This window comes from Pipistrellus kuhlii, unplaced genomic scaffold, assembly GCF_014108245.1.
Source record: "Pipistrellus kuhlii isolate mPipKuh1 unplaced genomic scaffold, mPipKuh1.p scaffold_m20_p_42, whole genome shotgun sequence".
NCBI lineage: Eukaryota > Metazoa > Chordata > Mammalia > Chiroptera > Vespertilionidae > Pipistrellus > Pipistrellus kuhlii.
Genome location: NW_023425543.1, coordinates 271,992 through 298,857, shown reverse-complemented (window position 1 = coordinate 298,857; position 26,866 = coordinate 271,992). Strand labels below are relative to the sequence as shown.

Here is a 26,866-nt window from a genome sequence, read left to right as displayed (position 1 = left end):
GGACACGCTCTTCGATTCATTGTTGTTTCGCTGTCATAGTATTCTCGGACTGCGTCTCACCTTCCTGTTGCTGTTTCGAGATCGGTTAAAATGCACACTGAGAATGGCCTCCTCGGAAAGGCTTGCCTTGCTAACCAACCTCCTGTTCCCCACGAAGGGAAATGTCACAAGTGAATGTGTAAAAATAAAAACCTAAGAAAAAAAAAATAAACAAACCCTGGCATTGCCACGCGAGAGAATGAATGTTCTCTGGTGGGGGGTGGGGGGGTGTGTTTCCTATGTGAACACGAATGAAAACGTGTGTTCACACGCGTGCTTTTCATGAGGAACCACGGCAGAACCACGTGAAAACCCCCCCGTTCTTTAATCCAGCCACGACTTGACCCGGTCGGTCAACACAGAGCTAGAAGGCGTGGCTGACGGGGCGGGGGGGGGGGGGGGGGCCTGGTGGCTGGTGCTCAAATATGGACTGGTTTCCGGTAAGAATGTCCCCGTCACGGCCAGGGAGCCTGGTGGCAGGAGATGGGAGTGGTGACTGCCTCTTTCCCCTTCTTCCCACTCGGCCCCCATGCCACAGGCTCGTCTGGGGCGGGCGCGCGGGTGTGAGAGGGGTGTGTGGTCGCTGTCACACCCCTGAGGAGGACAGGGACCCTGCCTCCCTGCACCCTGTCACTCGGATCTTTGTTTTCCCCGTGGATTCTTTTTTTTTTTTTTAAATATATTTTATTGATTTTTTTTTCAGAGAGGAAGGGAGAGAGATAGAGAGCTAGAAACGTCGATGAGAGAGAAACATCGACCACCTGCCTCTTGCACACCCCCTACTGGGGATGTGCCTGCAACCAACGTACATGCCCTTGTCCGGAATCGAACCCGGGACCTTTCAGTCCACAGGGCAACGCTCTATCCATTGAGCCAAACCGGTTTTGGCTCCCCGTGGATTCTTGAGGTGGCGTCTGTCACAGACGGAACCGCAGTGGGTTGGGGTGAGGGCGCCAGCCTGCAGCCCAGGAAAAGCGGAGGGGGACGGTGGGGAGAGAGAGGAAGCACCACCCACACATACCGACTCCGGCACCTTCATGCTCCTTTTGCCAGTGTTTTATTCTCCATCCCATCGCCTTCCTGTGAGAAAGTCCCAGTTTTTCCAGAACTGGACTCCAAGTTGGACCCCCGACCGGGGCTGAGGGCTGTGTGCGCAGTGAGGTGGGAAGCCTTGACCTCCTGGAGAGGAGCGTGCTGATGGGGAAAGGCGTTGGTTGGCACAAAGAACCGCTTCGGAGGTAACGAGGAAGCTGCTTATGGGAGCACCGGGGGCCGCGGCCATGCCCTGCCAGCGGGGCCCGGAGACGTGGGGCCCCGGCCTGCCTCAGGACCGGCACGGTGCCCGCTGGCGCCACCTCCCGGTGGGGGAGGGGGCTGTGCAGCCGGCGCCCGGGCCTGCCCAGCTGTCCTCGGGGTGCGGTGCGCGTCTCAGTCCGCCGCGTGGGGCCTGGCCCTCCAGGGCGCTGCATGCTGGGCCTTGCCGGTGCAGAAGGCCGGCTTGGCTCTGGCTCTCGCTCTCGAGGCCGATCTCAGCTTCACGGTGGCCATCTCGGGGGCCCTGCGAGCAAGCGGAGGGCGGTGAGTGGGGCGCCTCTGGGACCCCCGCCCCGCGTCCCCCGCCCGCGTCCCCCCGCCCCGGCTGCTGTGGGACAGCCCGGCAGCTCCCGGTTAGATTTCATGGAGGAGACAGCCGATCAATGATTCTCTCTCATCATTGATGCTTCTCTCTCTCCCTCTCTCTTCCTCTCTGAAAATCAAAACAAACAAACAAACAAACACATTAAAAAACACAATATAATCAGAATTTAAATCTTAAAGAAAAGAAAAACGTGGGTGAAGTCAGAGGGCTCTCGGGCTCCCATCTTGAGCCCCGGGCAGGTTCCAGTGGGCCCAGGCAGTGCTGGGAGCCAGCATCCCCCGGAAAGACCAGGTGGCCTGCAGGCGGCCTGCAGGCGGCTGGTCGGCCGGCAGGAAGATGCATCCCAGCTCCTGTTTCAAGAGCTAATTCCTCCTCAGGACTGGGGCAAGGAGGGTATTTCATGGCCAAGGAGCTGGTCTTGCATGGTGTGAGTAACAGGAAGCTGGTATGGCTTTCCACGCACCGACAGTTCCCGGAGGCACAGACCGGCTTCCAGGGAGCGAGGTGCCCAGGGAACAGTGAGGGAACAGTGTCAGTGACTCACTTGGACAGCACGTCCAGGGCCTGCTGGGTGGCCAGCGTCCGCCGGTCCTGTGGTCCGTACAAGAGGGTCTGAATCTGGAGACACTGCAGGACACCAAGCAGTCACCGTGAGGGTGGGGAACGTCACGGAGAGCACGCAGCAGCAGGACGAGGCTCCCGAGAACAGGAGAGACTGCTTCAGTCGCAGGCCCGTCTGATCGTCTGACCTGCACTACGAATGCCAGGGACCGTCTGACCTTCACTGTGAATGTCAGGGACCGTCTGACCTTCACTGTGAATGTCAGGGACCGTCTGACCTTCACTGTGAATGCCAGGGACCGTCTGACCTTCACTGTGAATGCCAGGGACCGTCTGACCTTCCATATGAATGCCAGGGACCGTCTGACCTTCACTGTGAATGCCAGGGACCGTCTGACCTTCACTGTGAATGCCAGGGACCGTCTGACCTTCACTGTGAATGCCAGGGACCGTCTGACCTTCACTGTGAATGCCAGGGACCGTCTGACCTTCACTATGAATGCCAGGGACCGTCTGACCTTCCATATGAATGCCAGGGACCGTCTGACCTTCACTGTGAATGCCAGGGACCGTCTGACCTTCCATATGAATGCCAGGGACCGTCTGACCTTCACTGTGAATGCCAGGGACCGTCTGACCTTCACTGTGAATGCCAGGGACCGTCTGACCTTCAATGTGAATGTCAGGGACCGTCTGACCTTCAATGTGAATGTCAGGGACCGTCTGACCTTCACTGTGAATGCCAGGGACCATCTGACCTTCCATATGAATGCCAGGGACTGTCTGACCTTCCATATGAATGCCAGGGACCATCTGATCTTCACTGTGAATGCCAGGGACCATCTGACCTTCACTGTGAATGCCAGGGACCGTCTGACCTTCAACTTGGATGTTCCGAGGGATCCTGGAAACAAGTGTACAGTGCTAGCACTGTCATAGAACCCTCTGTGACAACCTGTATGCAAAAACATGTTTCAAAAGTATCTATTTTTACAAATAAAGGCAAAGAATTGGTATTCATGAGAGGATGGTGTCCAGTTTCTATTTTCGAATGACCCTTGCTACAGCCCAGACAAGTAAAAAAAAAAAAAAAAATAATAATAAAGTGTGTGCCCTGCCCAGCGTGGCTCAGTTGGTTGGGCGTCGCCCTGTGCACCCAGAAGTTGCCGGTTTGATTCCCAGATCAGGGCACACGCCCGGGGTGTGGGCTCGATCCCCAGTAAGGGGGTGTGCAGAAGGCAGCCGATGCACGTTATGCTCTCACGGCGATGCTTCCCTCTTCTCCCTTCCTCTCTCTCTCCCAAAATCAATAAACTATTGTTCTATTTTCTATGGGCTTTCTGTAATCATGACTACACAGCAATCTCCTAGGGAGTCACTTATTGAGGAGTTAAAACATTCAGCTTTATTCTGCTTATTATCCCGCCATTATCCCTGCTTGCAGCTGGCCAGGGCAATCTCAAGGGGAAGCTAAAGATTCAATCTGTACCCCCAAACGGGCAAAGTAATTTTGAAGAGGAATGAAGTGGAGGGAACTGATTTCCCGTCACTATCTTCATGAAACTCTAGCAATGAAGGCAGCGCTTTCTCATCCTGAGCAGACAAGTAGGCCAACGGGACGTGGCAGAGGGTCCAGCATGACAGATGACAGGAGAGAAGTGACCTTGAGGGGCCGACAAGGGAGAGCTGAGCTCGTCAATGGATGGAACTAGGAGGAAATGGACCCCTGCCTCCTGCCACGCCCAGCAAGGAATCCAGGTTGGTGGAAGAGCTAAATAAGAAATGCAAGACTTGGAACTTTTAGGGGAAAATATTGGAGATGACCTTTATGCAGAAGTAGTTCCTGGACAAGATCAGAAGTAGTTCTTGGATAATATCTGGACAAACTAAAAGATTTGATTTATAAAATTTTTTTAAAAATATATATTTTATTGATTTTTTACAGAAAGGAAGGGAGAGGAATAGAAAGTCAGAAACATCGATGAGGAAGAAACATCGATCATCTGCCTCTTGCACACCCCCTACTGGGGATGTGCCCGCAACCACGATACAGGCCCTTGACCGGAATCGAACCCGGGACCCTTGAGTCCGCAGGCCGACGCTCTATCCACTGAGCTAAACCGGTTTCGGCTGATTTATAAAATTTAACTACATTGAACATTCAAAAATGAAAACATGTATGCACCAGAATTCACCTTAAGCAAAGTATACGGATTGGATGGGGGAGGAGGGGAAGGAGACACTGCCCAAAGCAGAGGAGAAAGGATCAGCAGGCAGAAGAGACCAAGAACTTGCACAAGGTAACGAGAGACACGAACACAACCTCCCCATGGAAAAGGGATCGCAAGATAGGAAAGGATTATTCAAAGACCTTGAAAAACAGAACAGCGGCTGAGCACGCCCGATCTCACAGGCAACCAGAAACCACCGAAAAGCTCTCTGAGGGCGCCCTTCACCTGTCGGATTGCAAAAGGAACCACTTGACAATGGCCAAATCCAAGGCCTGTCAAAGAAACAAATGAGCAAGCACGCCTTTGTACAGACTGAGAGAGTCATTCAGTAACTCGGCTAAGGCAGCCATCGGCAAACTCATGAATCAACAGAGTTAAATATCAACAGTACGATTAAAATTTGAGAGCCACATTTTTTAAACTTAAACTTCTAACGCCACTTCTTCAACATAGATCGCCCAGGCCGTGGTATTTTGTGGAAGGGCCACCCTCAAGGGGCCAAAGAGCCGCATGTGGCTCATGAGCTGCGGTTTGCCGACCACTGGGCTAATGGATGAGTAACCTGTAACATGCCCATGGATTGTATATGTGTGATATACATGTTTGGTGTGTGTGTGTCCATGTAGATGAATCTCATGATGATAGGCAGGAAAGAGCAAATTGCAGATGAATGCAAATTATATAGATAAAATATGCACATTTTATGGGAAGCTTAAAAAAACACGTAGAGAAAAACCACAGTAAAATACAGCGCGGGAATGATGTCAAATGCAGGGTAGCAGTCACCCAGTACGGGGCGGGCAGGGGCAGGAGCGGGCACTTCCTTCCTGAGGGTCATGTTTTGAGTCTTCTATCAAACAGTGACCTCAGGCCCCAAGCCCCTGCGGGAGCACACCCCCGGCCGGCCGCGGGGAAGGTTTTCTGGGCTTTCTCCGTTCCTCCGGGGAAAAACCCTGTTGGAAACCAGCCTGGAGGGGGGAGGTTTCTCACTTTTCTTTAAGTGGACATAGCCCTGAAATCCTGAGTATCCAGGTGAATCTTAAATAATTAAAAAAAAAAAAAAAAAAAAAGGAAAAAGGAATACGGGCTGTGAAAATAAACCGAGGAGGATGTCGGTGGTGGCAGAGGGTACCTGGGTCAGACCCCCAAATGGGGCGGGGGGGGGGGGTCAGCAGGTGAGCGGCACCATGGGGAGGAGGGGGTGGGCGTGGAGTTTCAGGCAGGTGTATCTCCCCCCCCTCCTCTCTCCGTCTCTCTCATGCACACGCACCCCTGCAGCCCCCTTACCTGGGGGAGCACTAACTCTGAGCTGTGCATGAGAGGAACAGGTAAGGCGGGAACAAGGAGGGACATGGCGATGAGTGAGAAAGTGGTGGTGGGGGGGGTAGGCAGTGCCACTCACTCCGCTGCTCTTCCCGGGCCTGGAAAGCCTGGGTGCCACCCTCACTCCTCACCTCTGTGTTGCCAAGTGCCGTGAGCTCTCTATCCTTATCGACACCCCTCGACTCCCCCACGACTCTGCTCCATCCCCTGGCCACTGTCTTGGAGCAAGCTACCACCATCCTTCTCCAGCACAGCTGCAACACAAATGGTCAGAGGACAGATGCATCATGGGGGCACGGCAGGATTCCCCTCCACATCCAGCCGGGGTGGTTCAGTGGTTGTGCGCTGACCTAAGATCCAGGAGGTCACCCCAGTCAGGGCACATGTCCGGGTTGCGGGCCTGACGTGCAGGAGGCAGCTGATCCATGATTCTCTCTCATCATTGATGTTTCTCTCTCGCTCTCCCTCTCTCTTCCTCTCTGAAATCCAATAAAAAAATATATTTATAAAAAGAAACTAATAAAAGAGTAACCTCGTGGGCCATAGGAGAGCCGGGAGTGGGCTGGATTCGGCCTCAGAGCCCATCGTTGGGACAGTCACCTGAAGGATCAAGTCTGGGCCCCTTCACCTAGGAACTCCCCCCCCCCCAGCCCCGCCCATGGCTTCCGGGTGCCCCCTGACAGACAGTCCTCCCCAGTCACTCTCTGCTTCTTCAATGGCGTGTACTCTCCAGCCCCTCATCCCCGCCCGCCTCCTCTTCCACCCCATTTCCAACCTGGGGATGCGGCTCTCCCCCAGGCTACCCTCTTTTTCAGGACTACTTATTCAACAGACTTGATTTGGGGTGGTGAACACACAATACAATACACAGATGATGCATTATAGAACCGTCACCCCAATACATTCCATAAAAAAGTTAAAAAAGAAAAAGAAAAGAAAAGAAAAGAAAGGTAAGCTTCCATATTATTTTTATGAAGCAAATAATAGCATTGATACTTAAATGTCACTTATAAACACTGGTGCAAAGATGATAAAAATAAATATTCTCAGGCCGAATCTACCTCATATTAAGAATATAATTCAATATCACTATGCACATTTGTTCCAGGAATGCAAGGTTGGTTGAATACTAGAATAAAATACACCATGTTAAGTGATCTAAGAAGAGTCATCTGATTATCTCCACGGATGCTAAAAAAAAAAATTTGATAAAATCCAACACTTATTTCTAATTAGACTCACTAGAGGCATGTCCACTGAGATGAGGACAAGACAAGGGTGCCTGCCATCCCCACTCCCATTCATTATTGTCCTGGAGGCGGGAACCAATGCGAGCAGACGAGAAATCAGGCAGCGCCCCCAGAGCTGAAAACCAGAAAGTAAAAAGATTTGCAGATGATGTAACAGGATCTGCCCTGGAAACCCGAGAGAAGGCTCAAAATTAACTTCGGCAGGAAAAGCATTGAGCAAGCAGGCCCAGCACATAAAATTAACAGAGAAACCAGCCGCCTTCACGTACACAGAAAGGACCGGTCACATGCCCGTAACAGCGGATACCACCCTGCAGACAACAGTATGAAAGAAGGTAAAATGCTTAGAAATCAATGTGGTCAGAAAAGGGCAACACCCAGGATGAAGGGACACTTTAAAAAATGGGCCTGCCCTGATGCAAAAGTGGATGTCAACAAGTGTAAGGACATCCCTGCTCCTGAGTAAAATGACTCCACACCATTCAGATGTCAGTGCTCCTTAAGGTCATTTACAAACAACACGATCCTCCAGAAAATACCACCAAGCTTTGTATCCAGCGAGACAGGCTGTTAACACTAAAATTCACGGGGAAGAAAACAACAACAAAAACAACAACAACAACACGTGCCAGAACACCTGGGAAATGGGATATTCCAGAGTCAGAGACACCGCTCCTGGTGTCTAGTCCTCCCCGCTACTGGACCATGAGCTACGAAATCTCTACATTTAAAACCAACGAGCCGAAACCGGTTTGGCACAGTGGATAGAGTGTCGACCTCCAGACTGAAAGGTCCCGGGTTCGATTCCGGTCAAGGGCATGTACCTGGGTTGCAGGCACATCCCCAGTGGGGGTGTGTGTGTAAGAGGCAGCTGGTCGATGTTTCTCTCTCATCGACGTTTCTAGCTCTCTATCTCTCTCCCTTCCTCTCTGTAAAAAAATCAATAAAATATATTAAAAATAATAATAATAATAATAAATAAATAAAACCAACGAGGAACCAGCATTCACGCAAACAAAGCTGTCAGTGGAGCGGGAGAGACATCCAGAGACTCAAGTTCACGTAGAAATGTGGTATATACGGTGAAGGTGTGTTCTCACACCACTGGGCTCTTTAACAAAACGGTGCTGGACAACTGGCTAGCCATTTTAGAAAATAAACACATAAATAAATAACATTAGACCCGTACCTCACACCATCCAAGCAAATGAACTCCAAACTCAAGAAGAAACTGATGATGGAAAGGGCCTTGACTTGGGGTGACCACACAATACAATAGCCAGATGATGCATTACAGAACTGTACCCCTGAGACCTAGATCATTTTATTAACCAATGTCACCCCAGTACATTCAAATAAAAAAAGAACTAAATATACAAAGTACTAGAAGAACACAAACACATTCCTCTATAAACTGTGTGCACAGAGAGAGTACAATAAAATAGAAGATACATTTGCACTCCATAAAAATTAAAAAAATGTTTTTACATGGCGAAAATAATGGATAATTCAGTAAAAAGATATATACATATGTGTATGAGAGGATTGCTGTAGCTTTTACCGAAAAAACAGGGTTAGTTTAGACCGACTGTGAAAGCGAAGTCACCTTGCCTAAATAAACCACTTAGAAAGGCCTATTTAAAAAGAGCATAGTGGCCTGGCCGATATGGCTCAGTGGTTGAGCATCAACCTATGAACCAGGAGGTCATGGGTCAATTCCCGGTCAGGGCACCTGCCTGGGTTGTGCCCACTGGGGGGCATGCAGGAGGCAGCCGATCCATGACTCTCTCTCATCACGGATGTTTCTATCTCTCTCTCCCTCTCCCATCCTCTCAGAAATCAATAAGTATATTTTTAAAAAAATATATAAAAATAAAGAGAGCATGGGAAGGGAGAGAAGGTGACCCATAGGGAGGGAGGGAGGGGAAACAGGGAGGGTGGAGGGCTTCTCTCTGCATCAGTGTCGGCTTCAGGCTTACCTTGTTCAGCTTCTTGTAGGCCCCGCTGTGGTTCCCCTGGGCCAGGTCGGCGCCACTCAGGAGCCGGTAGGTCTCTGCCACCTCGGGACTGACGTCGCCAAACACCCTCACTTTGGCCTCCAGGGACCCCCTGAGGATCGAGGTCGCTCTCTGGGAAAGGAACGCAAAGCGGTCTGGTTAAAAATGTTCAAAAGCTGCCGAGACCGGTTTGGCTCAGTGGATAGAGCGTCGGCTTGGGGACTGAAGGGACCCGGGTTCGATTCCGGTCAAGGGCATGTACCTTGGTTGCAGGCACATTCCCAGTAGGGGGTGTGCAAGAGGCAGCTGATCGATGACTCTCTCTCATCGATGTTTCTAGCTTTCTATCTCTCTCCCTCTCTGTACAAAATCAATAAAATATATTTAAAAAAAAAAATGTTCAAAAGCTGACCCCCGGGGATCAGGGCCCATTAGGAAAACGAGGGAGCCCGGCCGGCGTGGCTCAGTGGTCGAGCGTGGACCTACTAGGAACCAGGAGGCAGGGTTCGATCGCCGGTCAGGGCGCATGCCCGATCCCCAGTAGGGGGCGTGCGGGAGGCAGCCGATCAAGGATTCTCTCTCATCATGGATGTTTCCACCTCTCTCTCCCTCTTCTTCTCTGAAATAAAAAAAATTACATATAGCCGAAACCGGTTTGGCTCAGTGGATAGAGCGTCGGCCTGTGGACTGAAAGGTCCCAGGTTCGATTCCGGTCAAGGGCACGTACCTTGGTTGTGGGAACATCCCCCAGTGGGGGGTGTGCAGGAGGCAGCTGATGGAGGATTCTCTCTCATCGACGTTTTTAATTCTCTGTCCCTCTCTCTTCCTCTCTGTAAAAAAATCAATGAAATATATTTAAAAAAAAACAACTGACAATTTTTTCTAAAATATATATATTCTAGAAAATATATATATTTTCTAAAATATATATTTATTTTTATTTATATATATATATATATATATATATATATATATATATATATATATAAAGAAAGAAAATGATGTAACTCACTGCCTGATAGTGGCCACAAGGCCTTCCTCATCCATGCCTTGCACACAGTAGACGCCTACTGGATGCTCGCACAGTGAGGGAGTTGCAGAGCCCTCTGGGTACCAACGGGGTCGCCCATGCAGACAGCCGGCCGGCTGCGGCCCACACTCGCTCACCTCCTCCTGCCCGGCGCCTTGCAGAAAATGGCAGTACTCATCCTGAACCGAGAGGAACTTGGCTCTCCCCACCCCTTCCGCGTCCCTCAGGTGGGCCAGGCTCTCCCGGAAGTACCGATCGGCCACATCTGAAGCAAAAAGCATCGTGACAACAACTGTGAAAACGGCTCTCGGACTTGAGATGGAAACCACGGAGACGCCTGTAGGGGCGGCGAACTATCTGAAAATAATAAGCAGTCGGGTAAGGGAGCCCTGAACCCGGTGGAGGGGTCTGTCGTTTGCCCGTTCAGCTGCCTGCGTTGTCGGAAAAGATTCGATCGCAGGAGGATATTTACTTTCCTCGCTTTTTTCAGACACCAGATCTCCCAGGGATGCAGCAATGCAAGGTAATGGCTTAAAGAGACTCCTCTTTCTTTTCTTTTCTGTTGATCCTCACCCGGGAATATTTTCCCACTGAATTTTAGAGAGAGTGGAAGGCAAGGAGACAGAGACAGAGAAACATCGATGCAAGAGAGAGACATCCGTTAGCTGCCTTCTGCATGCAGTCTGAACCAGGCCGGGGGTGCAGCCTGCCACCGAGGTCCAGGTACTTGACCGGGAACTGAACCTGGAACTTGGTTCAGTTTTTCTCTTGGTAGGAGAAAATTCTACTGCCTGGAAAGCGTTCCTTCCCTTTTACTGGCAGCTGACTCATCGCAATTTAATGCTCAAACTCTATTCACTTTGCCTGTGTTGCTGATCGGATGACAGCGAACGGGGCGTGATGCGGCATTTTTTCCTGCTGGCTCTGAAGGCACTGCCGACACCAGCAGTCCACGTCTCAAAACCAACGAGGGGAGGATGCTGGGGAGAGTTCTGTTTTCTAGTTGGAAATGAAGCCCTTCTTGAAGCGTAAGCATCTTTCCCGGCTGGTGTGGCTCAACGGGTTGAGCGTCGACCCAGGAACCGAGAGGTCGCCAGTTCGATGCCCGGTTGCGGGCTCAATGCCCAGTAGGGGGCGTGCAGGAGGCAGCTGATGGATGATTCTCTCTTATCATGGATGTTTCTACCTCTCTCCCCACCCCCCTTCCTCTCTGACATCAATAAAGACGTATTTTTAAAATGTTTTAAACAAACACAACTCTCACTAGGAAAAAAACACCTCTTCTAGAATCCTCAGCAACCTGAGGCGCTGGCCTGGGCAGCGGATGAGTCACTTTCTAAAGCAGAGGAGCACGGCTTAGCGGTAAACCTGAGCCCTCGGGGCACAGGTCAAGGCCATCAATCTCCTCCCGTGTCCACTCCCGAGGAACCCTCGGACTGCCTGCGGGTCAGGGCGGGGCGGTGTAAGGTCCCCTCACGGCCCTGTCAGACCCAGTTCCGTCTGTGCGACTTCACTCAGAGAGCGTGAGGAATGCGGGGTCACGGCTGGGCACCCGGCAGGGCAGGAGGCTTTCATGAAAGCCAATCCCTGTAGCCTGGCCAGCGTGGCTCCGTGGATGAGCGTCAACCTGGGAACCGGGAGGTCAGGGTTCGATTCCCAGTCAGGGCGCAGGCCCGGGCTGCGGGCTCGATCCCCATGTAGGGGGCGGGCAGGAGGCAGCCGATCCATGATTCTCTCTCATCGTGGATGTTCCTATCCCTCTCTCTCTCTCTCTCTCTCTCTCTCTCTCTCTCTCTCTCTTTCTCTCTCCCTCCCTCTCCCTTCCTGTCTGAAATCAATAAAATATATTTTAAAAATAGATGAAAACAAAAACAATTCCTGTAACTCCCCGGGCAGCGTGCGCATAAAGAGAGCTGTGTGTACCCGACAACAACAATGATCCTTTGTGATGGTCTTGGGAAAGACTGCGCTCTGTGCTGAAGCATAAGGACCCCCGGGGGATTGGAAGATGGAAAGTCTCAGAGCCCAGCTTGGCATGAACCCCGAAGGACCCACTAAGATCCTGCGGGGCAGGCCGAGAGAGGCATTGCAGGGCTGGGGCAGGGCGTGTAGAAGGCAGCTGATCCAGGATATTCTCTCTCTCTCTCTCTCTCTCTCTCTCTCTCTCTCTCTCTCCTTCCTCTCTGAAACTCATAAAAATATATTTTAAAAAATCTATACGGATGCTGACATCCGCTTGGGGAGCTCAGGGGCAGGACCGGCTTGGGCTGGCTGGGCATTCTGTAATGAGAGATGGGCCTTGAGGAGGGGCTGAGGAAGGCTAGGCCATGGGGGCGGCAGGGAACATACTGGTGCACGGGGAGCTGTCCCTCAAGAATGCACCCCAGCCCTGGCCGGTGTGGCTCAGTGGACAGAGCGTCGGCCCCGTGGACCGAAGGGTCCCGGGTTCGATTCCGGTCAAAGGCGTGTACCTCGGTGGCAGGCCGCTCCCTGCCGCTCCCTCACCAGGGGCACGTGCAGAAGGCAACCAATCCATGTGTTTCTCTTGCATGGACGTTTCAGTCTTTTCCCTCTCTCTAAAGATCAATGGGAAAATATCCTCGGGTGAGGGTTTAAAAAAAAAAAGAATGCACCCCACGCTCAGGAGCCTGGTCCTCTGAGCCAGGGACTCACCCCGTCGTCCCTGAGGCTTGGAGGGGACAGAGCCAGGTCCGCCTGGAAGTGCCCGGCGCTGCCCAGCCCCCTGGCGCCCGGCGGCGGCAGATGGGCCATTTCCAAACAAGGCCGCCCAGGCTGGGCCTCCGGGAGGTTTACGCTGACACGGACTTGGCTCCCACCCACTCCCTCTTCACATCCTTCTGACCCTGGCAGGCGGGGCTGGGAGAGCTTTTGAGACCAAGTTTGTCCGCGGCGCCCCCGGAAGCCGGCCTGCCCTGGGCGGCCTCAGGCAATCCGGTCCCCTTGTCGGCCGCTCCCTGCAGGGCCTGCGTCTCAGCTCCACCCCCTGCCCATCCCCAAGGCCCGGACATGTGCAGGCCAGGCGGGCGGCAGGCAGCACCCGCCATCCACCCTCCCACTCCCCCCGCGGGAGGCTGGCTCTCACCGTGGTGCTCCGGCCGCCCGGAAGCCGCGGCGGCGCTGGCCACGCAGTGGGCGGACGCCCCGGCCTCCTCTCCGGACCGCTCTGCGCCCAGGACGATGAGATGCGCCTGTCGCGGGGGGAGAAGGAGAAACGGGCTGGTGTCCACGCCTGGCCAGCGGGGACAGGGAACTCGCCGTTCCCGTGGCGATGAGCAGGGAGCCAGGGAGCGCTCCGGCCGGCGGGACAGCGGGCGGAGGGGGAAGCAGCGAGCTGCTCCGGGGGCGATGGGTTCTGAAAGCGCCGGGAGGGGGAGAGGGGAGCGCCGGACACCCAGTCCCGAGGGCTCGCAGCTGCGGCCAGAGGCCAGGGCCCATCGATCTATCGATCGGTAAGCAAGTTATTTCAAAGGCTCTGCTCCGAGGAGAGGGGAGGGTCTCCAGGAGGAAGGAGATGGATTTAAAAGGGTCAGTGGATAGAGCGTCGGCCTGCGGACTGAAAGGTCCCAGGTTCGATTCCGGTCAAGGGCATGTACCTTGGTTGCGGGCACATCCCCAGTAGGGGGTGTGCAAGAGGCAGCTGATCGATGACTCTCTCGCATCGATGTTTCTAACTCTCTCTCCCTCTCCCTTCCTCTCCGTACAAAATCAATAAAATATATTTAAAATTAATAAATAAATTAATTAAAGGGTCAGTGCTGCCCTGAAGGGTGTTGCTCAGTGGTTGACCAAACAGTCAAGTCACTTCTCGCCTGCCTATCAGCAGGGGTGTGGGGAGGGTTACAAATGCCTGTGAGTAACACGTGTGCATTTCATCCGATACACAGGTACTTACAGGTGGCCTGCTACTGGACACACGTGGGCCAGAAAGCGGGGCGGTGCGGGAGGACACAGACAGGAAACGCCGAGTCACACAGGGCACTCTCGTGAGCGGGCAGGTAGCGCCGGACACATCGCCAGAACACAGAGACCCAAACCCCGCGCGTTTCAAGGAGAGAAACACTGGGCCAAACAGGTGAACCACTGATATTTGAGCTGCACACTTTATAGATATATATATATATATATATATACACACACACACACTTAAAACAAAACAAAACATATTTTTATTGATTTCAGAGAAGGAGAGAGAAGGGGGAGAGAGAGAGAGAGAGAGAGAGAGAGAGAGAGAGAGAGAGAGAGAGAGAGAGAGAAAGAGAGAGAGAAACATCAACGATGAGAGAGAACCATGCATTGGCTGCCTCCTGGACACCCCCCACTGCGGACTGAGCCCTGCCACCCGGACATGCGCCCTGACCGGGAATCGAACCGTGACCTCCTGGCTCTGGTCAATACTCAACCGCTGAGCCACACCTGCTGGGCAGCGGTGGGCGGTAGCTCTATGTTGGGAGCCATCAGAGTTGAGACAAGCAACTCTGTCTTAAGAAAATACAACTCCATCTTAGAATTAAGTTCCTTCTAGCAGAAGTTATGCGGTGCCCTGCGGGTTTGGCCAGAAGCTCAAGATTAACCTGCCGCGTAGCACGTCTTGCTCCGGAGGATCTCTGCAACGGCCCCTTCCTGATCCTCCCCCATAGCTAGCCCGGCCTTGGAATGTTACACCGCCCGGCAGTTAGCCAATCCTGTGTTGCCAGATGCCTTACCACCTTGTCACTCAGTGCCTAAACCAACTATACACTGTCAAAGACCCCGCTGCATAGGCAACCCTGCTCCCCTTTGTTCCTGCTGTGTATATACTGCCGTTCCAAAAATAAAGTTTGAGGCTTGATCAGAACTTTGTCTTGCCTCCATTTCTCCGTGCCCCTGCCCCTTCTTTTCATCCTCCACAGGTCCACCCTCTCCCCACGTTGCTGTGCCCCGCGGGCCGGGGGCTCTAGACGTTTTATGACGGGGGCTGCTCCACGTCAAGGTGGCTGGTCGTGACCCTCCTGGCTGTGTTATTAATAGAACCGTCAGGATGTCGTATCCTCAAATGCTAACGACATCCCTTGTTCTGGAACTACTTTTGTTGTTCAAGGACAGAGACAAATACAAGAAAGGGGTCTTGGCAACGCCCCGATTAGTCATCCCCCTTTCTCTCCGCCCCCCCAATCTGGCCTGAAGGGCCGACTGGAGACGCTTTTCAAACAGCAGGCGGCCCGGAAGGCAGCGCCCTGTAAGTGAAGAACAGCAGGAGCCGCAGGGATGGAGCAAGGGGTCTCGTGGTCAGTGTCTGGGAGAGGAAGAGAGCGAGCGGCGAGTCTGCCCTGCTCCCCATGGCAACGGAGTCACGTTTATGATCCTGCCCTGGGTTCACTGCAGGGAAGCTTTTCAGGGCCGTGCACACCACAGGGGGCAGCAGGAAGTGGAAGGATGGGGGAGAGGGGGATCTCGGCTAAGAGCAAGAGGGAGCTGGGAATCCCCGGAGCAGTGGCTGGGAGGGAAGTCCCCGGGTGCCCGTGGCCGTGGCCGTGGCAAACCAGGCTCTCGGGGCCCCGGCCTGAGCCGGTTGCTTTTAATAGTCGGAGAGAGTCCTCCGTGGCAGCTCTCCACGGGTCAATTTTAGCTCCTCCAGAGGGCTGGCTGGCGAGAGAAGGCCCTCCCCCACCCCGCTGAGGGCTAGCCCCAAAATAGACGCGCCGGGGGCTTGCGTTTTCTGTCCAGGTTTGGTTGCAAGCAGGCGTTCATTCTCTTAACACCTAACTAGGCTTTTAGATAGGAACGCTAATTCCTGCCTGTCACTTTCAAAACCCTAAGTGGTGCCCTAACAGGCTCAGTGGATGAATGGAGCGTCGGCCTGCAGACTGAAGGGTCCCAGGTTCGATTCCAGTCAAGGGCATGGACCTTGGTCTCGGGCACATCCCCAGTAGGGGGTGTGCAGGAGGCAGCTGATGGATGTTTCTCTCTCTCGTCGATGTTTCTAACTCTCTATCCCTCTCCCTTCCTCTCTGTAAAAAAATCAATAAAATACATTAAAACAAAAACACACACAAAAAAAACCCCTAAGTGGTAGGAAGGAATAAACAACTTTAATGCCCGTCCCTGCCGTCCGTAAGCCACACTCTCTCTTCTGACTCCGGATAGACCCCTGCTGCCCTCTGTTTCCGTGTCTCTGACAGGCGCCCACCCGCGTGGCTCAGTGGCTGAGCGCTGACCTATGAACAGGGAGGTCAGCGTTCGATTCCACCCGCGGTGGCTCGGCGGGGCTGGCTCTATTTATCTCCACTTGCATGAAAGACGCTTCCTGAATGTTCCATGTTCCTTTCAGAAAAGGAAAGGCCTTTTCTTTTCTCTCTGGGCGCTGGTCACCGCGAAGGAATGCGGGGAGAGAGAGACGGGACGGGAGGCCATAAACTCCCTTTTCTCTGTGTGCGGCGGCTGACACGTGGCTCGGAGGCACCGGTTCCCTCCCAGAGCTGTGGCCGCACTGGGCCTTTCTGTCTTGGGGGACGTCCCCATGATTCCCTCTCACCATTGACGTCTCTCTCTCCCTCCCTCTCCCTCCCCCTGATATGAAATCAATAAAAACATACTAAAGCCGGGACCGGTTTGGCTCAGTGGATAGAGTGTCGGCCTGCGGACTCAAGGGTCCCGGGTTCGATTCCGGTCAAGGGCATGTGCCTTGGTTGCGGGCACATCCCCAGTAGGGGGTGTGCAAGAGGCAGCTGATGGATGATTCTCTCTCTCATCGATGTTTCTAACTCTCTGTCCCTCTCTGTGTAGAATCAACAAAACATATTGAGAAAAAAAAACACATAAAACATACTAAAGAGAAAATACGAAATGAATAGAAACGCATCAAAGAGGAAAAGGCGCTGGGCCTGGAGCGGCCCTGCAGCCAGCGCGTGCGCAGCTCACCTGCAGGAAGTGGTTGAGGGACGCGCTGTGCAGCCGCAGGGCCCGCTCGGCGTCCGCCAGCGCCCGCAGCACCGGCACGCACTCCAGACTCTTCTCCCCTTGGCTGCTCTCCGTGTGCTCCAGAGCCTCTTGGTAGTGGGGCAGGGCCTCCTCCCATTTCCTCTGGCCCTGATACATCCTGCAACGTCAGAGGGACGGCTTTTAGGATAATCACCAGGGGAAATGCTGGGAGCACAGGCGGTCTGGGGGCTGAGGGTTTGGCTCTCAGACCCCTGTTATTCAGGTTCGTTTCCTAGCCAGCTGGGACTTAAAAAAAAAAAAAAAAATTAATTAAATATATTTTATTGATTTTTTTTACAGAGAGGAAGAGAGAGGGATAGAGAGTTAGAAACATCGATGAGAGAGAATCATCCATCAGCTGCCTCTTGCACACCCCCTACTGGAGATGTGCCTGCAACCAAGGTACATGCCCTTGACCGGAATCGAACCTGGGACCCTTCAGTCTGTAGGCCGACGCTCTATCCACTGAGCCAAACCGGTTTTGGCCAAAAAAAAAAAACATTTTTTTTTAATGGGCTTCAGAGAGGAAGAGAGAGGGAGAGAGAGAGAAGCATCAATGATGAGAATCATGGATCGGCTGCCTCCTGCGCGCCCCTCACTGGGGATCGAGCCCTCAACCCACGCATATGGCTTGACTGGGACTCGGACCTCGACCTCCTGGTTCATAGGCTGATGCTCAACCACGGAGCCACGCTGGCCTGGGGAGGGCCCAAAAATAGTAATTTACCTGGAAGAGGTACTCTGGCAAGACAAGAAGATCTCCAGGTCAGAATGCTTCCCTAAGCATTCTCTGTGATACGGAAAAGAACAAAGAAAGCCCTTAAATTGCACCGACAGGCAATTGTCCAAGCAGGTTACCGTAAGCACATCCACACACCGCGGAAGGCCACTTAGCCATTAGAGGTAATGTCGATCCATATTGACCCCTATGGAAGAAGCACAGCCACTACACATTCCAAGCGAAAAAGCAAATTACAAAAATAACTTTGCGTGCTCTAGGAAAGCTTTGTGTCTAATCTATATGCACACAAGCGCACAAAGAGACACTGAGCCCTGGCGGGTGTGGCTCAGTGGGTTGGTTGCTGCCATTTGGATTCCTGGTCAGGGCACATACCCAGATTGTGGGCTGGATCACCAGAGGGGGACGGAGGGGGGCGGTGGTGGGGGAAAGAGGGCGTGCAGGAGGCAGCAGATCCATGATTCTCGCTCATCACTGATGCTTCTTTCTCTCTCCCTCTTCCTTCTTCTCTGAAATCAATCAAAATATTTTTCTTTTTAAAGCAGCTTAGAATATAATAACTGGACTTCGTATTTCATTTCTGAAGAGAAGACCGGCTTTGAAACACAGGGCTGTTAACCTATCCCTTTGCCGAGGAATAAGGTTACATAAAGGTTACGTAACGGAACACAGCAGTCAGCAAACGACAGCCTTAGGGTCCAATGCACTGTTTTTACACATAAAGTTTTATTGGCACACAGCCACGCCCGCTTGTTTACATATTGTCCAGTGCTGCTTTTGCATAAAATACTTAACTGCCTGGGCCTTTACAGCAGGGGTGGGGAACGGCCCATATAAGGCCCCTGAAATCATTGGGTCTGGCCCTGCCACGGCATTACGGGTGAGCTAATTAAATGCTTGGCCAAACAGAGCAGGCTAATTTTTAAGCTGATAATTTTTATACGGCTTTAACTATCCAAATGGCCCATGGCAGAAAAAAAAAAAAAAAGGCCCCACCCCCCACTTGACAGACACAGTGTGCCAGCCTCTGGGCCAGAATCTAGAGCAAGTCGCATAGTTTCATAATGACTGCAGATTCTTTCCACCGGATGGAGCCTCGGGAACCCGGACAATACCACAGATATTTGAGTGAAGGAAGGAGAGAAAAAAAAAAGATCACCTTCTTCCTCGCACGCTCATAAAGGATGAAGCATGTGGCGAGGGAGGCGAGGATCGGCCTCCGGCTTCCAAGGCTCCTTAAATGGTGTGCGTGTCCTGGGCCCCGGGCTTGCTCAGCTCGGTCCTGGCTCTGCTCTGACCTCCCGGACTGAGCGGGGTGCCTTCGTGAACACTGACTGTGCTTCCCCAGAACTGGGAATCCCTCTGCTCAGAAAACATCTCTCATACTGTATCTTGGTTTTGCTTATTTATTTATTTATTTATTTATTTTTTATTATTGATTTCAGAGAGGAAGGGAGAGGGAGAGAGAATCGATGATGACAGAGAATCATGGATCGGCTGCCTTCTGCACGCCCCACACTGGGGATGGAGCCCCGACTGGGAATCGAACCGTGACCTCCTGGTTCCTAGGTTAACACACAAACCACAGAGCCACGCTGGCCGGGCTCTCATACCGCAGTCCCACTCTGGGCACACACCTCAGAGATGACGCTGTGCGTGTGCCCAGAGAGACTCGCAGCAGAGGGGTCAGGGGGACGGGGTGAGGGGTCAGGGGAACGGGGCTTCCAAGAGGCAAAGTTTGGAGGCGATTTACAAGTTTTACTCTCGTGGTGGTGAGAAGGAGAAGGAACCATTCAATCCATTTTGTCTCTCCCCCTCCCTTCCAAAGTGAGTAAGCATGACTGGATGGAATGGTGCCGGGACGGAGGCGGACAGGTACCAGGGACGGGTGCTGAGGGCCCCAGGGAGGGAGGGGAGGCTGGGAGCATGAGTCACTCTGCAGCCCGCATCTGCCTGCCCGAGGAGGCGAGAGCTGGCCTGGCCCGATGGGCACCATAAAAGGCGAGGCTGATGGAAGAGGTGGATGCACCTAAGAGATACCCTTTTAAGAGAAACACAAATCCCATGAGAGCTGCCCGAGGGATCACCCCGGCCTTCTGCCTCCACGGCCTGGCCCTGATGGCTGTGACTGTGACTACAGACATGCACAAAACCAAAGCCTTCTTTTTTGTTTGTTTTATCTGCACCCGGGGATATTTTTTTCTGTTGATTTTTATAGAAAGTGGAGGACCAGAGGGAGGGAAGAACACAGAGACACAGAAACACCGATGTGAGAGAGACACATCGATTGGCTGGCTGCCTCCCGCACGGGGATCAAACCTGCAGCCGTCAAGGTGCGTGCCCTCGATGGGAAAGGAACCCATGACCCTTCGGTGCACGGGCCAACGCTCCAACCACTGAGCCACACCGGCCGGCCAGGGCAAAGCCTCGTTGCTTACTGGAGCAGATCAGATTGGGCAGAACATTCACACGTCAGCCAGGAAACAAAGCCGAGAGGGACTGCATGGAAACCTTCAGTTGAAACATGCGAGTTCCAGTAATTGGGTCAAGGAGAAGACTCGGGGATGGGAAAAGAAGTAGCGAAGTTTAAAACAACTCCCCGAAATGCAAGGTAACTGGAGGACAGCTGAGAAAGGGGACTCATTTGTTAGGCATTCAGGACAGACTTGGACGAGGCCCGCCACCTGCTGGCGAGATTCGGCACTGCTAGTCTGGAAAGCACTCCCAGAGGTGGTGCGGGATTCTGGGTAGAGGAAGGCAGGCATTTAACTTGAACTTTGCAGCAACGTTGTTCAATAGTAAGCACAAATGACATTCAGTCACATCTCAACAGATGGCAACAAACATCAGATCCGGGGCCTCTGATGTGCATGCGTCCTGTCTTACAATGCACGATAGGATGGCTACTTCCGGGCAGGGAGCAATTCTGGATTAGTAGTATAGCCTTTTGCAATCACTACCATCTCCTGTTACATCCGTGGGATCAGAGGCATGATGAGTTCTGTGGGAGTCTGATTTCTTTCACAAGCACTGCTTGTGAGAGTGACTCAGGATGTCAACCATAGGAACACGCTGACCATTCTCTCTGATGAACATGTCACACTTTTATCTACTAGACCTTCTTGTCAGAGGTAACCATCAACTTATTTTTTTTTATTATTTAATAATTTTTAATAATTTTGATGTTTTAAATTTACCTTTATTGTCGAAAGTATTACAGATGTCCCCCCTTTTTTCCGCCACTGACCTCCCCATCCACCCTGGCCCCGCCCTTCGCAGGCCTTCACCGCACTATTGTCTGCGTCCACGGGTTATGCATATATATGTATGCATGTAAGTTCCCGGATAGTCTCTCCCCATCCACCCACCTTCCCTCTGAAATTCACCAATCTCTCTCTCTCTCAGTAAATAAAAATTAAAAATAATAAAGAAGATATGCTGCTGTTTTAACCTCCCACCCAACAGAATATATCAGACGACATAAAACAATGGCCGGCAGAACCATGGACAGCGCTAAACAGCCCAACAATGGTGCATCAAAATTCAAATGCTCTTATCTTTCAAAATTAATACATCAGAGTCGCAAAAGATAAACAAAAATATAAATCCGAGTTACCCTAAGGCAGACTTATTGCAACCTTACACACGACAAAAAGCTCCCTGGGAACCTTCTGGAAACTTGGCTGTGGACTAGATCCCAAAGGAAGCTTCAGTAAAAAACTGCAGGGTCCATACCATACAAATATGTTTGTCTATAGTACCATAAAATTAGACAGGAATAGCACCCAAACATCCTGAAGAAAAAAAAATCTCATATATCTTCCAACGAAAACACAGGTCACTTGAATCATCGTTGGCTTAAAGGGTAATTTATACAATAAATTATAGATACTAAAAACTGAAGGGGATGTGCAGGAGGCAGCCAAGATCCATGAATCTCTCTCATCATTGATGTTTCTCTCTCACTCACTCTCCCTTCCTCTCTGAAAGCAATAAAGGCAGATTTAAAAAACAAGAAACTGCCGAAACCGGTTTGGCTCAGTGGATAGAGCGTCGGCCTGCGGACTCAAGGGTCCCAGGTTCGATTCCGGTCAAGGGCATGTACCTTGGTTGTAGGCACATCCCCACCAGGGGGCAGGAGGCAGCTGATCGATGATTCTCTCTCATCGATGTCTCTAACTCTCTATCCCTCTCTCTTCCTCTCTGTAAAAAATCAATAAAATATATTTAAAAATAAATAAATAAAAAATAAAAATAAAAAAAAACAAGAAACTTCCTGCCTGGAGGCAGAGTCTTCCGGCAAAGAACCGCCAGCGGCCATGCTTATGAAAAGTCCTGCACTTACCGTGCGAATGACAGTTTGATCCGAGCTTGGGTTTCTATCCACTCCTCCTTTGTGATCCTCCCACATCGCAGCAGCTCCTTCGAGAGCCTCTCTGCTTTCGCCAAGTTCTCTGCGGCCTCCTTAAATCTGAGCCGCGTTCAGGAAAACATGGCCCTAGGTTCTGGATTCCGGGACCCGAGTTCCTGGACATCCCGGGCTCCCTATACACTTCCCGTCACCCTTCCCGGGCCATCTGTCTGCTTTGAGAATCTTATATAATAAAATCCTAATATGCAAATAATATGCAAATTGTCCCCTCCACGGGGGGGGGGGGGGGGAGCGCCAGGCTGGCCAACCGCAGGAAGGAAGACCCCAGCTGGCGGTGGTGGCAGCAGGCAGCAGGGGGAAGTGAGGTCCCAGCTGGCAGCCACGAGGGACCCTAACCTTGCATGAATTTTGTGCACTGGGCCTCTAGTTAAATATAAAGAACATGAACAGAATGTCTCTTTGTAAGTAGAGGCCAACGGATACTTTTGTTATTGTTGTTAATCCTCAACCCAGGATATTTCCCATTAATTTTTTTGTTTGTTTGTTTTTTAAGAGAGTGAAGGGGAGTGGGGGGAGATAGAAACATTGATGTGAGAGAGACACATCGATCAGTTGCCTCCCTCACAAGCTCCAACCGTGGCCGGGAATCAAGCCTGCATCCAAGGTACATGGCCTTGACCAGAATCCAACCCGGGACCCTTCAGTCTGCAGGCCAATGCTCTACCCATGGAGCCACACCGACAAGGGCCAAAAGGATACTTCTGAAGGGCAAGGAGGGCACTCCCCAGGGTGTGAAACAGCTCGATGGAACACCTGAACACATCCGTGTTGTCCTCATAGGGCGGCCCGATGGAGCTGGTGAGGACTTCTCTGGCTGTCTCTGCGTGGTGTTTGGCCTGCAGGGACAGTCCTGGCGACAGGGAAGAGGAAGTCTCAATGTCTCCGTCATCTCAGTGGGCAAGAATATAGTCAGTCACTTATGGTCAGGGAATCCAATGAGGTCTCCTTGACCTACTCACTCTCAAGGGGAGAGGTACCGGGGCAGCGGGAAATACTATCATAACTATAGCAACCAAGTGTTTTATACCTAGTACTGAAGATGGAATCCCTCCCTCCCCGCTATCGTCAAGATAAGATCATTTCTCCCTGAGAATGGTCTTCTTATTTATCCACTTTTCTAAAATGTATTTTTATTGATTTCAGAGAGAAAGGGAGAGGGATAGAAACATCAAAGATGAGGGAGAGTCATGGATCGGCTGCCTCCTACACGCTCCACACTGGGGATCGAGCCTGCAACCCGGGCGTGTGCCCTGACTGGGAATCGAACCGTGACCTCCTGGTTCATAGGTCGACGCTCAACCACTGAGCCACGCCAGCCCGGCCCAAGAACCCTACTTTTAAGACCCTAAAAGACAAAACTCTAAGGGCCCAAATCTTCCCTCTCTTTTTTTTATATATTATATATTTAAAAAAATCTTATTGACTCTTTGTGATGGGAGATGGCTTCTCAATGTGTGCAGAGGAGAAGGATCAGGATAATTTCATCCCTGCATTTGCATGTTAGTCCAATTTGGGGGGTGGGGGAGAAAGCAAAATCCAACCAACAGAGCCTCCTGGGTCTGAGCTGAGCTCACCTTTCAGCTGAAGGTAGCCTCGAGCCAGATTAACGTACGCCTCTGCTAGTTTCCAATGGCAGCTGCCATAGCAGATCCTGGTCAACGCTACGCAGCGTACGAGCTCCTGGATCGCCTGCTTATGCTGTAAGGAAAAGAAAACAGGCTTACCGTTAAAAAATATATATATATTTTTTAAAAATATATTTTTATTGATTGCAGAGAGGAATGAAGAGGGAGAGAGAGATAGAAACATCAATCTATATACCGTATTTTTCGGACCATAAGACGCACTTTTTTCCCCCCCAGAAGTGGGGGGGGAAAGTCCCTGCGTCTTATGGTCCAAATATAGCCTACACATATACTTTAAAAAAAAAAGTTTTTTTACTTGCCCGGCTCTGTGTGGTCTCTGTGTGCTCGCCTGGCTCTAAAATGGTTCTAAATGCTGCTGTTTACTTTACAGGGTTGATTACATGTGTTTATGACTGTGATGTTGGGTTTTAATGCACATAAAATATTTTAGGACACTATTTGTTTCAGAATCTTTTTTTCTTCATTTCCCTTCTCTAAAAACTGGTGCGTCTTATGGTCCGGAGTGTCTTATGGTCCGAAAAATACGGTATATAAAAGCCTAAGTGACTGGCCGACTGGGACCGAAAGTAGCTATGATGCACACTGACCACCAGGGGGCAGATGCTTACCACAGGAGAGGAAATCACAGGTGTGGAAACATGGAACAGACTGATGAATCTCAGAGGGAAGGTGGGATGGGGGAGGGCAGGAAGAGATTAACCAAAGATCTTATATGCATATTAGAGCAGCAGTCATCAACTGGTGGTCCATGGACCAGTGGTGGCCAATGGGGTCCTAAAGGTTGGTCCTAGAAGCCCAGTGCACAGTGCCCTCACGCAACCCGGGACCCCTCAGGGGATTATTGGAGAGCCGGGTTCGGCCCAATCCCACTGGTGCATGAATCTGTGCACCAGGCCTCTAGCCTATAATAATTAAAGTGTAATATGCTAATTAGACCAGAGCCAAATGACCCTCTGGACGCCCTTCTGGAATCCTTCCGGATGACCTTCCAGACAAAGCTGGGGCTGCGAGGGCCAACGCAAGCTGCTGTGGCTGTGAGGGCAGAGCCCCTTGCACGAATTTCGTGCATCGGTCCTCTAGTAAGAGATAATCATCAGTCGGCTGCCTCCTGCATGCCCCCTACTGGGGATCCAGCCCACAACCCAGGCATGTGCACTGAAGAAGAATCAAAGAGGGACCTCCTTGCTCACAGGTCGACGTTCAACCACTTAGCCACACTGGCCAGGGCGGAATTTCCTTCTTTTTATGGCTGAATAATATTCCATGGTATACATACATACACTTTTTCCTGGGAACATACCCTAAGCTATTGCCCTTCTCAATGACCTGAATACAGGGATGGAGCGAGAAGGCTCCTCACCTCATGTCGGCTGGAGTAGAACTTTGCTTTCTCTTCACTGAGCTGGAGTTTCTCTTGGGGAGGCTGGAAGAGAACCGTCTGAGGCAGCCTGTTGGCCAACTTCCTTCTCGGCGTGATGCTGACGGCAGCCACGATTTCATCTAAGTACTTGGATATGTGGGTTTCCTGTGATTCTTCCATATTCTTACAGTCATTATCCTCTGGTTTTTAAATAAAATAAAATAGAAAAAGAGAGGTGTTAGGGGATCTTTTTCATGTCAACTTTTCCCCTAGAAACGTGAGGCTCCAGGAAGATTTCAATACCATATTCATGACCTCTTTGAAAACAGGAGCATTCTCACTCAGCCTACATGGCTCAGTGGTTGAGCGCTGACCGATGAACCAGGTCACGGCTGGATTCCCGATCAGGGTACATGCCAGGGTGATGAACTCTATGACCAGGTTGGGGTCATGCAAGAGGCAGCCAATCGATGATTCTCTCTCATCATTGATGTTTGTTTGTTTTTTCTCTCTCTCTTTCCCTCTCCCTGCCTCTCTGAAAGCAATAAAAATATATTTAAAAAAAATAAAAGAAAAAGTGGCCATGTTACCAAATAAGGTATTTAAAATTAGTTTTTGGTGTTTTTTTTTAAAACTTCCCTAAGGCCCTATCCGGTTTGGCTCAGTGGATAGAGTGTCGACCTGCGGACTGAAGGGTCCCAGGTTCGATTCCGGTTAAGGGCGTGTACCTTGTTTTCGAGCACATCCCCAGTAGGGGGTGTGGAGGAGGCAGCTGATCGATGTTTCTCTCTCATCGATGTTTCCGTCTATCATTCTCCCTTCCTCTCTGTGAAAAATCAATAAAATATATTAAACACACACACACACACACACACACACACACACACACACAAAAACTTCCCTAAGAATTCTTGGACTTTTCTTTTTTCCTTTTTTTAACCCACACAAAGCTCTCTTCCTTTGATGTCTTTATTCCCTGAAATAGGAGTATTCATTCATGGCCTATTCAGTCACGCTAGGAGCCGCCTCAGTATTTAAATGACTCAGTTGTCATTGTCTTTTCCAGCGACCCTTCCTCACAACAGGTATTTCAGAGACCAGGTGACCGCCTCCTCTTTGGCGGGAACGCCCTTCAAACCCTCCCAAGCCTCCGTTTTCCGTTCGTCCAAGGAGTATAATAACGGTACCTGTGCCATGGGATTGCTGAGCGAGTGAAAAGAGGTGAGCTATGCACGCCGCCTGGAACCCAACAAACGCTCGGCATCGATTATTGTTGTAAATTCCCTCCACGTACACATTCAGCGCGTGCACGTATGCCTGGACGGGTGCACGAATGACAGCGCCGAGTCGTTCCCGGCGGCCTCGGAGGTGGGAGCCCGGATAAATCACACCTTCACCTTTGCAAAAAGCAAAAAGCTACACCTTCCTGACAGCCAGCCCAGAGCCGGGGCCGGAAGCGGAAGCGAGGGCCGGAGGTGGGCGGGGCCAGTATGCCGGAAGCTATGCTCTCGACCAATGGCCACACGGCTTGGAAAAAAAACACACACACACAAGAGCGTCTCGTTTGACCTTTGGTGAAACCGCGAGAACTGGGGGGGCAATTATCGCGAGACTCCGTCCTCGGCGCCATTCCCGCTTTCC

The 26,866-nt window shown here is 51.4% G+C and overlaps 1 protein-coding gene across 3 annotated transcripts; it reads right to left on the bottom strand.

Annotated features, from left to right (window-relative positions):
* Positions 1-1,080: 1,080 nt before the first annotated feature.
* On the bottom strand, positions 1,081-26,688 carry TTC23 (tetratricopeptide repeat domain 23). 3 transcript variants are annotated; one of them, XM_036411779.2, is made up of 12 exons: positions 26,413-26,687; positions 25,226-25,425; positions 23,794-23,917; positions 22,919-23,069; positions 22,133-22,258; positions 16,989-17,166; positions 13,174-13,279; positions 10,208-10,335; positions 9,023-9,172; positions 5,925-6,047; positions 2,223-2,305; positions 1,081-1,597 (listed from the first exon to the last, which is right to left on the bottom strand). In XM_036411779.2, exons 2-12 carry the CDS (start codon positions 25,403-25,405, stop codon positions 1,468-1,470), a joined length of 1,479 nt encoding a protein of 492 aa, XP_036267672.1. In that variant the 5' UTR covers positions 25,406-25,425; positions 26,413-26,687; the 3' UTR covers positions 1,081-1,467. The 3 variants fall into 3 exon arrangements, with proteins under 3 accessions (XP_036267672.1, XP_045427967.1, XP_036267675.1); XM_045572011.1 differs by lacking the exon at positions 5,925-6,047 and having other exon boundaries at positions 2,223-2,393; positions 26,413-26,688; XM_036411782.2 differs by lacking the exon at positions 5,925-6,047 and having other exon boundaries at positions 26,413-26,685.
* Between the last annotated feature and the right edge of the window lie 178 nt (positions 26,689-26,866).